The 14,450-nt window shown below is 40.4% G+C and overlaps 1 protein-coding gene across 12 annotated transcripts in view; it reads left to right on the forward strand.

Annotated features, from left to right (window-relative positions):
* FAT3 (FAT atypical cadherin 3) overlaps positions 1 to 14,450 on the forward strand; it is a 550,618-nt gene that overhangs the window by 248,426 nt on the left and 287,742 nt on the right. For 9 of the 12 annotated variants that reach the window (XM_039325844.1, XM_039325847.1, XM_039325850.1 and 6 more), the window contains exons 3-4: positions 9,439 to 9,753; positions 12,528 to 12,563. In XM_039325844.1, coding sequence (XP_039181778.1) covers positions 9,439 to 9,753; positions 12,528 to 12,563 — 351 coding nt within the window. The remainder of the gene's footprint in view (positions 1 to 9,438; positions 9,754 to 12,527; positions 12,564 to 14,450) is intronic. The other 3 variants (XM_039325853.1, XM_039325854.1, XM_039325846.1) reach the window with 1 other exon arrangement.

Consider the following 14,450-nt stretch of genomic DNA (forward strand, 5'->3'; position numbering starts at 1 on the left):
GATGCCTGTAAATGTCAGCTCTCCTGATATTTAACCCTTAATTTAGGAATTAGCTTAGCAAGTTTATTTTCCATATTGCAAATAATAATGAAGCCATGTACTCACAAAAGATTTGTCTATTCCAGTGTGCAGAAAGCACAGCCCTTAGATTCAATAGTGTGTGATCCTGGATTTAAATTCTAGATTCCTCCCCTCCTTTTTAAAAAAGTTTTTGTTCATTCTCTTAGTAGCCTGAAGAGGCACCTCATCTATGCTTGACATAACGGGTTCTCTTCTATATGGGAACATCTCCATAGGGGCGTAGGAGCAGCTCTGCTTACTGATAAAAGAGAGTATTTGTAGCTTAGGGTTGAACTATGGGGTCCCTGGTGCTTTCTAAATTTGGTTGCTAACTTCTGTGGACCTCACCCCATATTTTTGAATTTCCTAAGTGCGCTATTATCCTTGTCCCATTTTATTTTTTTTCCTTTTGCTTGTTTGAATTTGTAATTTTCATTTGATGAAAAATATGAAGTAAATAATCCCCACTCCCTTCTAACACTGATGATGTTAGTTAGGTAATGCAAGAAAATAACCAAGCTCAGAGACTACCAAGGACCCCCATACAGCCCTGCTTTGCAGATGTGCTTGAATCCATGTTACCGGGACTCCTCCTCCCACTCATCTGAGTTTGTACAACTTGTTGAATTGAGGCTAAGACAATAAACCATAGCTACAGACTCTCATTAAAGTGTTCCTCTTTAGCCACAACCTGAGAATGAGGTGGCTGGAAGATCTGTAACTTGAGCTGGCCACGAACAAGGAGTGTATATCGGAGGTGGTGACCCTTTGAGAGCTGTATGCAACGAAATTTCATTTTGATGTATGCTGATTGGTGTACTTTCAAAGTGACAATAAAGTTGTTGTTGTTGTTGTTGTTGTTATTATTATTATTATTATTATTATTATTATTATTATTATTATTATTAGATGGAGTCACTGAAGCATTAGGTGTGAGCTTAAATGGACTCCAGTAGATGGTAGAGGACAGGAAGATCTGGAGGAATGTTGTCCATGGAGTCGCGATGGGTCGGACATGACTTCGCAACTAACAACAACCTTAACCACAGCCTGAACCAAGATCCGAGTATATAGATAACACAGCAAATCCAAAAACAGTGTAACTTAGACCAGGGGTCCCCAACCCCCAGTCCGTGGACCGGTACCAGGCCGCAGCATGCCAGCAACCGGGCCGCACAAACAAACAAAGCCCCATCCACAAGATGCAGGGAGCACACAAAACCACGCATCCTCTGGTCCGTGGAAAAACCTCTCCCCACAGAACCGGTCCCTGGTGCCCAAAGGATTGGGGACCTCTGACTTAGATTTAGATTTTATGAGCTCCATCCTGCTATTGTTCCTCTTCTTTTTTGAGAGAATCTATATATTTTTCAGTTCCGACACAACAGGAAGCTACGTTGCATCTTTGCAAATTAGTGTTGAACATACCTTTTTTTGATGTTCCTACAAAGGCTGATGGAGTAAAATAATAATGTTTTGGTTAGTACACAGTCATCTCTTTTTTTGTGAAAGGAAGAAGGGTCATGTGACTATCTTGTCTTTGTGTTAGAGAAAGAAAAATTCTCTCAGGAGGAAGGCATTAGCTATTAACATCCCCCATTCTTTTCCAGTTAATGCAGGATTAATTCACAGTATTAATCAGAAATAAGACAGTCTACTTGTGCCTGCATTCCTTTCCTTGGAATGAAATGTTCTGTCCTTGGGGAAAAAAATCCCTTTGTTAAAGGGAGAAGAACAAGGAGAGAAGGGAGGGAGGGGAGAGAAATCTATATAGTTCTTTCTTTGTTCCTCCTTCATTCCCTAATTTAAATGCATTTTAGTAAGCCAGCTACCTGTAGGCACTTAGTGCCAGACAAGAGGGCATAGTCTTCCTCAATTAGGAGCAAAGATAAATATAAACTCAGAAATGGGGGTCATTAGGTAATATTATTTCACAGAGAATCTGGAATTAGAAATTTGAGAGTCATCCCCCAAACCTTAGGAAACAAAAAGAGGGGAAATCTGATTAAAAGACCTGGTGAACTGAAAATTGCAGCTTTGTGTTGTGTTCCTTCTGATATAATATCTAAGAAAGACCAAGGAATCTGGTGCCCTTAAGGTTATTTTGGATGCCAGCTGCGATAATTTCTAATCATCAGTCTCTCTGACAGAAGCTTATGGAACTAGTATCCAAAATGTCTTTATGCCACCTGACATAGTATTGTACCTTCACCTGGCATAATGGAAAATATCTGTGATCTTATATTATCAGTCTGTCTTACTATTTTTCTGGTTAAAAAAAAAAAACCCTAATCAATGCACAACCCTTGATACATTGAACAACATCCTGTTTTTGTTTTTTTAAAAAAAAACAGTTTTAAGTTATTTTACTGAATATAGGTAGTCCTCGACCTATGATCACAATTGAGCCCCAAAGTTCTTTTGCTAAGTGAAACATTTGTTAGGTGAGTTTTGCCCCATTTTATGACCTTTCTCTCTCCAGAGTTGTCAAGTGAATCACTCCAGTTGTTAAGTTAGTAACACAGTTGTTAAGTGAATCTGGCTTCCCCATTGATTTGGCTGGTCGGAAGGTCGCAAAAGGGGATCACGTCCCCCCCCCCCCAGGGGACACTGCAACCGTCTTAAATATGTATCAGTCACCAAGCGGCCGAATTTTGATTTCGTGACCCTGGAGATGTTGCATCGGTCCTAAGTGTGAAAAGTGGTCCTAAGGCACTTTTATTTAGTGTCATTGTAACTTTGAATCATCACTAAATGAACGGTTGCAAGTTGAGGACTGCCTGTACAGATAGGTCCAGACTAAGTGTGTTAAAATATGTGGCCAAGTCCATATTGCAAAATTATAGTTCAGCACCAGGAGTTGTAGAACAGGTGGTCCTCGGCTTACAACAATTTGTTTAGTGAACGTTCAAAATTGCAACAGCACTGAAAAAAGTGACTATTTTTCACATGATGGTTGCATCCTCCCCGTGGCCACGTACCGTAAATGCCGGCGTACAAGGCGACCCGGAGTATAAGACGACCCCCGTCTTTATAGCCGGGCCGCATTCCTAGAACGTCGTCTTATACACCGGAAACTACCAGTATTTCCAGCGTATAAGACGACTCGGCGCATAAGACGACCCCCGTCTTTGGCGCCGATTTCAGCGCTCGCGGAAGTCGCCTTATACGCCGGCATTTACGGTAATCAAAATTCAGACGCCTGGCAACTGACTCATATTTATGACGATTGCAATGTCCTGGAATCATGTGGTCACCTTTTGTGACTTTCTGACAAGCAAAGTCTGACAAACTGGAGTACTCCTCTCATATCACCCTTAGTCCTTCTTTTCTTTAGGTGACAACAGAGGGATAGAATAAAGATCCCGTGAAGTGTTAATATCACTTTACAATGCCTTGGTAAGGCCACACTTGGAATACTGCATTCAGTTTTGGTCACCACCATGATGTAAAAAAAAAAGTTGAGACTCTAGAAAGAGTACAGAGAAGAGCAACAAAGATGATTAGGGGACTGGAGGCTAAAACATATAAGGGACGGTTGCTGGAATTGGGTATGTCTAGTTTAATGAAGAGAAGGACAAGGGGGGGGACATGATAGCAGTCTTCCAATATCTCAGGGGCTGCCACAAAGAAGAGGGAGTCAAGCTATTTTCCCAAGCGCCTGAAGGCCGGAGAAAAAGCAACGGGTGGAAACTAATCAAGGAGAGAAGCAACCTAGAACTAAGGAGAAACTTCCTGACAGTTAGAACAATTAACCAGTGGAACCACCTGCCTCCAGAAGCGGTAAATGCTCCAACACTGGAAGATTTTAAGAAGAGACTGGACAGCCATTTGTCCAAAATGGTATAGGGTTTCCTGTCTGAGCAGGGGGTTGGACAAGATGACCTTCAAGGTCCATTACAACTGTTTATTATTATTATTATTATTATTATTATTATTATTATTATCATTATCATTATCATTATTATCATCATCATCTCTCTCTCACACACACAGACACAAATCTTTAGGGACTCAGTGCCATTACTAGTAAAATACTCGCAGGAATGAGTCTTATTCACCAACTCAGTGCTGTACATAGTTGCATTGATTAAGATGTTTTTTTTTTCCTGGGATCTTTCTGTTTCTCTCCTGCCTGGGTCCATTGTCTCCTTCCCACTAAAACCTTCAGGCAGCTGGAGATGTATTTATGTACTAGCAATCAGCTATTTTGATTAGGGCTGTGTGAAAGCTTTTGTTTTGTTATTGCCTGTCTGAATCACTTCAACCGCCAACATACTACAATGATAGCATTGTGTTTTTGCGTTCCTTTGTTATGCAATAAAAATGCCAGTTCGGAAACAATCTTCGAAGCAGGAGAACACAAAGCAAAATCATTGCTGCATAACTGACCTGTATACTCCGGGTTTTCACTATTTGTCATTTGCTATTCAAAAACCTGGCAGTTGAATGCTATTCTGAATTATTGTGGGCATTGTGTTTCAACTTGGCTTAAGTCGATCAGTTCATTCTCCCCCTTTTCTTCCCAGTGAAAAAGGAAAAATGGTTGTTGTTTTTTTTTAAAAAAAAGAATTTTATGGCTAATGAAAATATTCACATATTTAAGATCCTGGTGTACTTTAATATGTCAGCCTGCTTACTGAATACTTCTTGGTTTTGTCTTTTGGCCTAAATTTTGCCTTCCGTCCTCACTACTGGTGTTGTATAGCTAGTTCCCCAGTTACAACCATTCATTTAGCAATTATTTGATGTTACAAAAGCACTGAAAAAAGTGACTTATGACCAGTCCTTGCACTTATGACCATCACAGCATTTCCATGATCATGTCATTAAAATTTGGGTGCTTGGCAACTGGCATGTATTTACAAAGGTTGCAGGATTCTGGGGTCATTTGATCCTAGTCCAGGGGTGGGCAATCTTGGCTCTTTTATGACTTGCGGACTTCAAGTCCCAGAATTCCTGAGCCAGCATGGCACATTTTGGAAACCTCTCCCTTTCCCCTCAGCATGGCTGACTCAGGAATTCTGGGAGTTGAAATCCAGGAGTCATAAAAGAGCCAAGGTTGCCTATCCCTGTCCCAGTCTAACCTTCCAGCAAACAAAGCCAATGAGGGAAGCCACATTCCCTTAAAACTGCGCAATTCGCTTAAAAACTATGGCAGAAAAAAGGCTACAAAATTGGACCCAACTCACTTAAAAAACATCTTGCTTAGCAAAGGAAATTGTAGATTACTATAATTTCAAGCTCTTATCAGGAGGGAATACAAATAGTTAAATCTGGCTAGAAGAATTCATTTAATGCACTGAAAGAAATGTACAGTGGGAAGTTTGGAAGAAACAGCTTATAAAGCAGGGAACAGATCACACCGTGCTCAATTTCCTACCATGCGTGAGAGCTACATTGGAACATTGCCAGGAGTCTTAAGAGTGTTCTGAACTTGTGAACAGGAATGCATTCTAATAATAATAATAAAGTTGGAAGGGACCTTGGAGGTCATCTAGTCCAGGCCTTTTCAACCTTTTCACCCATTGTACCACTTTTAGGATATGGCAATATTCGAGTACCACCAGTCGCCTAACAAGGTGTCAAAAACTTGATGACCAAAAAAAGGAAAAAAGTGATGAAGTACAGATAGTCCTCGATTTACAACAGTTCGCTTAATGACTGTTCGAAGTTACAATGGTACTGAAAAAAATACCCCCCAAGCCACAATTGAGCAAGACACCTGCTGCCCACCCAGCGGCACTCTTTCTCCTGTTCGAGGTTTTCATTGTTGTGAGCATTTCTGTTGAGGATTGGCAGAGGGGGTGGGGTGGGGGGGTGTTTGGTTTTTATTCCACCCGTCTGCTGGGTGGTTGCAGCAGGTTTTGGTCACTTCACATGACCCGGGACACTGTACCGTCATAAATATGAATCAATTGCCAAGCATCTGAATGTAAATCACAAGACCCTGGAGATGCTGCAACATTCCAGCTGATCGGCACTTCTTCTGGGCTCAGCAGAAGTGCCAGGATCAGTGCTGAGCTCCAGCTAGAGCCTGGCACTGATCCTGGTGCTTCCACTGAGCCCTGACAGCCCCGAAGAAGTGCCGATCAGCTGGAAAGCGGCACTGATCCTGGTGCTTCTGCTGAGCCCTGACAGCCCTGCAGCTCCAGCCGTCTCTCGCTCAGGCTTGTGCGGTGCTACCACCAGTTCAGCTCATTCCCCTCCCCCGCTACCACTTTTCTAGGATGGTCGTGTACCACCTGCCAGGTGCCAATGTACCACAGATAGTACCCGTACCACTGGTTGAAAAGCCCTGATCTAGTCCAACCCCCTGCTCAGGCAGGAAATCCTATACCATTTCAGACAAATGGCTATCCAGTCTCCTCTTAAAAACTTGCAGTGTTAAGAGCATTCACCACTTCTGGAGGCACTGGTTAATTATTCTAATTGTCAGGAAGTTTCTCCATAGTTCTAGGTTGCTTCTCTCCTTGAATAGTTTCCACCCGTTGCTTCTTGTCCTGCCTTCAGGTACTTTGGAAAATAGCTTGATTCCCTCTTCTTTGTGGCAGCCCCTGAGATATTGGAACACTGCTATCATGTCCCCCCTCGTCCTTCTCTTCATTAAACTAGACATACCCAATTCCAGCAGCCGTTCCTTATATGCTTTAGCCTCCAGTCCCCTAATCATCTTTGTTGCTCTCCTCTGTACTCTTTCTAGAGTCTCAACATCTTTTTTATATTGTGACCAAAACTGGATGCAGTATTCCAAGTTGGCCTTACGAAGGCATTGTAAAGTGGTATTAATACTTCACGTGATCTTGATTCTATCCCTCTGTTAATGCAGTCTAGCACTCTGTTGGCTTTTTTGGCAGCTGCAGCACACTGCTGGCTCATATCTAAGTGATTGTCCATTAGGACTCCGTGTCTGAATCAAATACAAGTGGACTCTGTTGTTTTTCAGAGTATTTGTAAAGCACATAAACACGGTAGAGTTTTTCCAGAGATATACAGGTAGTTCTCTACTGACAACCACAGTTGAGCCCCAGATTTCTGTTGCTAAGCAAGACAGTTGTTAAGTGTTGCCTCATTTTACGACCTTTCTGGTAACAGTTGTTAAGTGAATTGCTGCAATAGTTAAATTAGTAACACAGTTGTTAACGGAATCTTCCCAATTGGCTTTGCATGTCAGCAGTTGGCAAAAGATGATCACATGATCCCAGGATACTGCAACCATCATAAATATGACCCAGTTGCCAAGCGTCTGATTTTTGATCACGTGACCGCAAGGATGCTACAACCGTTATAAGTGTGAAAAACGGTCCTAAGTCACTTTTTTCACTTCCGTTGAAACATTTAGAACAGTCACTAAATGAGAAGTTGTAAGTCAAGGACTACCTGTATGCCAAAAAATAAAATCTGTGCTTCACTTTACAATTCAGCTCTAACTGGGGACATAGAGGGATATTCTGGGCAATTATGTTATTTTTTTTAAACTGATTTTTTTTTGAGACCCATAAAAACCCAAATCTGTATTCCCATTTGTATTTTTCCCTAACATAAGAGTTTTTGAAACAAAAGGCAGGAATTGGGGTAGGGGAGATAAAAGAGAGAAGACACATGGTGAGAAAGAGAAGAAGCCAAAAGTGTGTTGGTGTGTTGATTATAAGTGGATGTGGTGTATGGGAAGGAGACAGTATGTGCAGTTAGGTGGGAATGGAAGTGATTGAGCATTATGGGTGGCTGGGTGAGAATATCCAAGTTAGAAGGCGATGTGGTCTGCTAAAATATGTGTGTCTTATTGGAATACAAATTTGCTCTTTGGGAAAGGGGTTTCAGCTATGGAAATATTACTGCTAAGGCTGTAGTTCTCAGAACCAGGTTTTTGCACTGATGGTTTCAGCCTTTCCAAATAGACCACACAGGAGACATTTACAAATACTGTAAAGCAGTGTTTCTCAACCTTGACAATTTTAAGGCATGTGGACTTCAAGTCCCAGAATTCCACAGCCAGCAATGCTGGCTGTGGAATTCTGGGAGTTGAAGTCCACATGCCTTAAAATTGTCAAAGTTGAGAAACACTGCTGTAAAGCTACATTTACAGAAGGAGGCCATGGAGGATGAGGAGCCTGGCGTGCTGTGGTCCACGGGGTCGCAAAGAGTCAGACACAGCGTAGCTACTGAACAATAACAACATTAACAGAATCTTGCAAGTCTGAAATTACAGTTCTCTTACTGTCTCTTTAAAAGTTCAAGAAAGCAAGTAGGGTCCCTGCCGAGTCTCTTGCCTTACCTACTATACAGTTCAGGGTTATGCTATCTCTTATCTGACCATTCTCTTCCTTCTGTCTCAGGAAGTCTTCCCAACCTACTATTTCAGATGTGCAAATCCAGTTGCAGACCTGCGTGTTACTGATGCAGTGATCTAAGACTTGAATCAGGGATCTTGTGATCAGAGACTGTGAAGAAGTCATTGGGTTTTCTGTTTCACGTGGAATATACAGTATTTTGACCAGAGTAGTTTAAGATGAAATTGACAGCTTAGCTCAGGCATTAGGATGGGTTACAAAAGATATTTAGTAGAAGTAGATTTGGGGAGGCTGATAAATATTGATCTTTAGCTCAAATAAGAAGTGAACAATTGGTGGCTTGTGGGATACTTATAATTCATGGGTCTCCAAACCATGATTCTGAAGGTCTTTGGGGCTGAAAATTAGAACAAAAATGGTAGGAGTAGGAAGACTCTTACTAAGTAGGAACACAATCTTCCACTGCGAGATTGGTGGATTAGCCTGATAGAAAGATGCTCAGGGCAAAACACAGACGTAGAAGAGATAATGGCCCCTGCCTTTTACTGCAGTAAAGTCCAATTTTGCACACCAATTTGAAATAATCAGTTTAGTAACTGGATTCAAGCATCCAATTTCACAATACAAGTCTAAGTGCTATTTCTATTGCTATTCCTTGACCTGCAACTAAAATTACACACATACATTGTTGACAGTCATTAAGCAGGTCCTCGTGTGACAGCACCTCTGCAGTGGTTGTTAAACGACCATCACAATTGTTAATTATACCGATTATACCCAATATGTGCTTTTTGCTAAAAACCAGAAGTAAACTGATTCGGGGGTGGGGGAGGAAATATTGTAAATCTGGTTGCCAAGAGCCCAAAATGTGATCACATCATGACCACCAGGAGGTGGGTCTCAGAATTTTAAAACCAGGTTATAAATAGCTGTGGGGTCTGTCGTAACTTTAAAATGGTTGCTAAGCCATTAGCCATAAATCAAGGATTACCTGTATGGCTTCCAAAATGTTTGATCACAAATGCCTTTGAAATATTCATTGCTATTTTCTGCAATTCCACATATATATTCTCTCTTCTTTCTGCAGGAGTTATATACACAGGTGATATCCTTGATCGAGAGACTACTCAGTCCTATTGGCTAACTGTGTATGCAGCAGATCGGGGAGTTGTTCCACTTTATACCACCGTTGAGGTCTACATTGAAATTGAAGACGTAAATGACAATGCACCCATGACTTCCGAACCCATTTATTATCCGTCTGTTTTGGAAAATTCGCCGAAGGACGTTTCAGTCATTCAGATACAAGCACAAGATCCTGATTCCAGCACGACTGAAAAATTGACATACAGGATTACAAGTGGAAACCCCCAAAACTTTTTTGCCATCAACACCAAAACCGGTAGGAAATACTTCCTTGTTTTTCACATTATCAAGAATTGCTTTATAGGTGTTGTGGAAGGTTTTGTTTGCGTATATACATTTTTTCGTTCAACTGTCTTTGTTCTTCTTCTGCTTCAGAGAAGGTTCACGGTTATTTGTGGTTAGTTTTCAGGAAGCAGGAACATTAAAACAAGTTGACGCAAAAATATGTGCCAGATTCACACATATTTCTGAAGCTTGGCTTGCAAGCTGTAACATAGATGGAGCTATTGTCGGATCTGAATTGTTCCCCATATTTTTTTCAATGGAAAATGTTTCCACTGAAGCAGTTCCAGGTGTATTTGTTGTTTGCATCTAATATTAATTGATTAACAATTAATTGTTTTATGTACATGGTTCAGATTTTCCCATCAATGCTAATTTGGGAAGATTTGGCCAATTTTTTCAGTCCGTAACTAGGGATTTCTTAATTTGACAATTTAATCTAGCATTAGGTTTTTTCCCTTGATGCACATACAGGTGTTGACATTTCTATTATTCAAACTATAGTTGAATTTGTCATAGTGCTATTTGTTGTTTGTGTTGAGGAAAGAATAACACTAATTCAAACATCTCGCATTAATGGGAATGATTGTGGCATATATATAATGGTCACCTATAGAAATACTGGGTGATATGTTGGTGCCTACTTTGTCATTGTTAAATTAAGTTTTCCAATTAATTATACATAAAAGTGAAAAAATAATCAGGAAATCACATGAAATATACATTTGTTGGGTGCATTGTTCTGGACCTAAATCTGCTTTATTTGATGTTTAGCTGACTGAAAAACTTTTTTGCTGTGATGCGATTAGACATCTTTGCATGAAAAACATTTTTTTCCTGAAATGAACCTTGCTTAAGCCTTTTAAATAAAAGTTCAGCCTTTTCTGACCGGACTTTATAATTGAAAGGCAAATAGAAGTATGTCCTTTTTTTCAAATATCCAGGCTCCAAAACAGGTTTTGTATTGGTTGGTATGAGATTCTAAAGGAAAATTATTGATTTTACAGCATTGGAATCTAATTCATGGGGTAGTTTGTGGTTCAGAATATCATAAAAACATATTTTCTTAACTATCAGGTTATTATGGCTTCTTTTAGTAAGCATAGCATGTTATGTGTACGTGTGTATTATACAGGTAGTCCTCGATATATGACTACAATTGAGCCCAAAATTTCTGTTGCTAAGTGAGATATTTGTTAAGTGAGTTTTGCCCCGACCTTTCTTGCCACAGTTGTTAAGTGAATCACTGCAGTTGTTAAGTTAGTAACATGATTGTTAAGTGAATCTGGCTTCCCCATTGACTTTGCTTGTCAGAAGGTCGCAAAAGGGGATCACATGATCCCAGGATATTGCAACCATCATAAATATGAATCAGATGCCAAACATCTGAATTTTGATCCTGTGACCATGGGTATGCTGCAACGGTTGTAAGTGTGAAAAACGATCATATGTCACTTTTTTCCAGTGCCATTGTAAGTTTGAATAGTCACTAAATGAACTGTTGTAAGATGAGGACTACCTGTATATTGTTAACCCCAATTTAGGGTTTAGTGCAGGGATCCCCAACCCCCGGTCTGTGGACCACCACCGGTCCACGGCATGGCAGAAACCAGGTCACGCAAACAAGCAAAGCGCCATCACAGGATGCAGGCAGCATGCAAAACCACGCCCCCTCCAGTCCGCGGAAAAACCTCTCTCCACGGAAGTGGTCCCTGGTGCCCAAAAGGTTGGGGGCCTCTGGTTTAGTGGATGGTGTAATGCTGGCTATTGAGTGATGTAATTGCCCTTGCCTGTTCTCTTGCTAACATGGTCATATGTTGTACATTCACAGTCACTGTGTAATTTACAGAGCAATCATTGTACAGAGACCTATGACTTTAGTGAAACTATTACAATGGTGTAAGTAGCAGAAATATCAGGATGCAGTAACAGACATAACAGGGTTACTTCCAGTTAAAAGCATGGGTTTGATTGGAAGCCTCTGGATTTTTTAAAAAATTGGACAGCTATTATATATTGTTCATATTATTCACTTGAGTTATTTCCATACATAGAGATGGACAACATTTAAAATCTATTGTATCTCTTTTCATCCTTCTTCATCACTCTATCTCGGTCTTCATTCCCCTTCTTTTGGTTCATTGTAGACATCTTTAGCAAACAATCATTTTCTCATCATTATTTAATGATCAAAATTGTGGCTGGAGTTTCCCAACTGGCATACTGTGGCTTTGAGCACCAGTATCCCATATTTTCATTCTTAATGCAGTAACATCACTTAGAATAAAGCACTGGCCATAACAAATCTTTCAGCTTTCTTCCAAACTTCCAAACCATAGCTTGTCATTTAAAACTGCATGGAGCTTTTATTCAGATTTGAACAGAAAAATGTTATTTCTTTTATAGATGATATGCAAACTCCTTAAACCTAAAACCAGATTGTGCTGGAGTTTTCTAAGGGCACCTACATAATCCTTGTAGGTGCTATAAAATATCCCTTAAAAACACTTCTTAACTGAAATGTCATTTTTTTCATCTTAGAAACCAAAGTAAAAATAAATTGCCTTTCATAATAAATGAATTCAGACTTGCCAGTTTGCCCGTGGTTATAATCTGGATTCCAGTGTCTGAAAACAGAGGCTTATTTTGTTCGTTTCTATGGGGTATCACATACAGTGACAATTGTCTTCAGAAAAGGTGTTATTTGAACTATGTAAATATGTAAAACAAATCCTATTCTATTTTTAGGTCAAATAAACCATAATTCAGAACAGAAATGTGAAGGTCAGTAATTTTCTGAAACCAAATACTTGCCTACAATATTTGAAATGCTTTAATAAGTATTTGATTATGTATATGTACGGAAGATATAGAAAATCCTTCATACAAAGCACGAAGCAAGGAATATTAACAAATATCAGTGATATATAAATATATAAAATGTTCTGGGTGGTTCTATCACACAGACCGCACTTCAAAACTCAGGAATATTTGAAGAAATTGAAAAAATGAAGAGTAAACGCCTCTGAGAAAATCTGGTCTAAATGCATTAGTAATTATTTCAGAGTTTGCAAGTAGAATTAAATAAACGTTTTAAATGTGTGCTATTTCAAATTAAAGACTGTGTTTCGAGGGGACCTTGGTGTTCTCTGAGCTTGCTTACTTTTCTTGTAAACCAGCGGTTCTCAACCTGTGGGTCGGGACCCCATTTGGGGTTGAACGACCATTTCACGGGGGTCACCAAACAACGCAGTCCGCCATTTTTTCCCCTTTTCCTTAGCTGTGCTACTCCCTTTTATTCTATTGGCTTTTGAAAGCCAATAGAATAGACTCTCTTGAATAGAATCTAATTCTATTGGCTTTCAAAAGTCAATAGGAATTGTACAGGCTGTCTCTGCCCTGCTGAACCCGCCAAAAGTCCCATTCTGCAAACGGTGCTGCAAGTTGTCTGCAGCGAAGGCGAGCTGTCTGGAAGTTTCCACCCCTCCTTGCTGAGCAAGTACTAAAAATGTAAGTAAAAGAGGGCCAGGGGTGGGAGGTGGGAGGCCGACGAGCGCAGGGAGGGTTGCTGGCATGCGTGGGGCCTGGCAGGTGCCTTACCTCCCTTGGGCTGGGCCAGCTGGTGGCCCAGCCGGTGGTCGGCCTGTGCCGTCTCTGCCACTTGCCAGCTACACCTTGGCCAGCGCAAGGGGCGGCACCATGCATACGTGGTGCTCTCGGGCAGGAAAAGTCCTCGACTTATGACTGGTTGGGTAGTCCTTGACTTACGACCGGTTGGGTAGTCCTCGACTTATGACTGGTTGGGGGTCACGGCATTAAAAAGGTTGAGAACCACTGTTGTAGACGTTTCATTACCCAAACTAGATAGCACTGATGATGTTACCTAGTTTGGGTAATGAAACGTCTGCAAGAAAACAAGCAAGCTCAGAGAGCACCAGGGACCCCTCGTTTCAACCCTGAGCTACAAATATTCTCCTTTATTAGATTATAGTATGTTTCCTTGATAATGGGTTATGAACTCCCTTCTCATACAAATAGATTTTATTATATTTGCTAGTATTTAGGTAGTTCCAGCACTGTTTTAATCTTTATATGTATGCGGCTTCCCTTTGTACTGAAATTCCGGCCATGTAAATTCCATATGTAGCTTTGTCCAAATGTTGTGCCTTCCAGCTGTGGAAATTGAACATTTTCAGTATCACTGGAGAGTGTGAGTTTAGAAAAGGCGCCCTTAAATATATTATTGATATATTATAGATCTTAAGCTTCGATGCTTATGCCCCCAGCCGTTACTCACGTGGAAATGATATTTTTTCCACCTTCATGCAGTCTTCATTAATCAGTAGCCTTACATCCCTTAATGTTCTTGTAATGTGGCATTTTTTGCAATGGCTAGAATATCATTCATAACAAGCCATTTTGCCTTTCAATTTTGCAGTTCCTGAAAAAAGGGGTTTTGTTAGGGAAGGGGAAGAGCAGGGAAGAAAGTAAATAAAACAGATGATGAAGTTACATACATTAAAGCAGATTGATTGCCACTATAAATTTTCAGTTTTATTTCCCATATATAAGTGTTAATTTCACAGCAACGCATAGCGGAAATTTATTGCTTCAATTTATGACATTTTTGTGTGGTCGGAAGGGAAGTGATGAATTTTAATTCTGACCATT

Source organism: Crotalus tigris, unplaced genomic scaffold (genome assembly GCF_016545835.1).
Source record: "Crotalus tigris isolate CLP2741 ecotype Arizona unplaced genomic scaffold, ASM1654583v1 scf7180000024339.11422700, whole genome shotgun sequence".
NCBI lineage: Eukaryota > Metazoa > Chordata > Lepidosauria > Squamata > Viperidae > Crotalus > Crotalus tigris.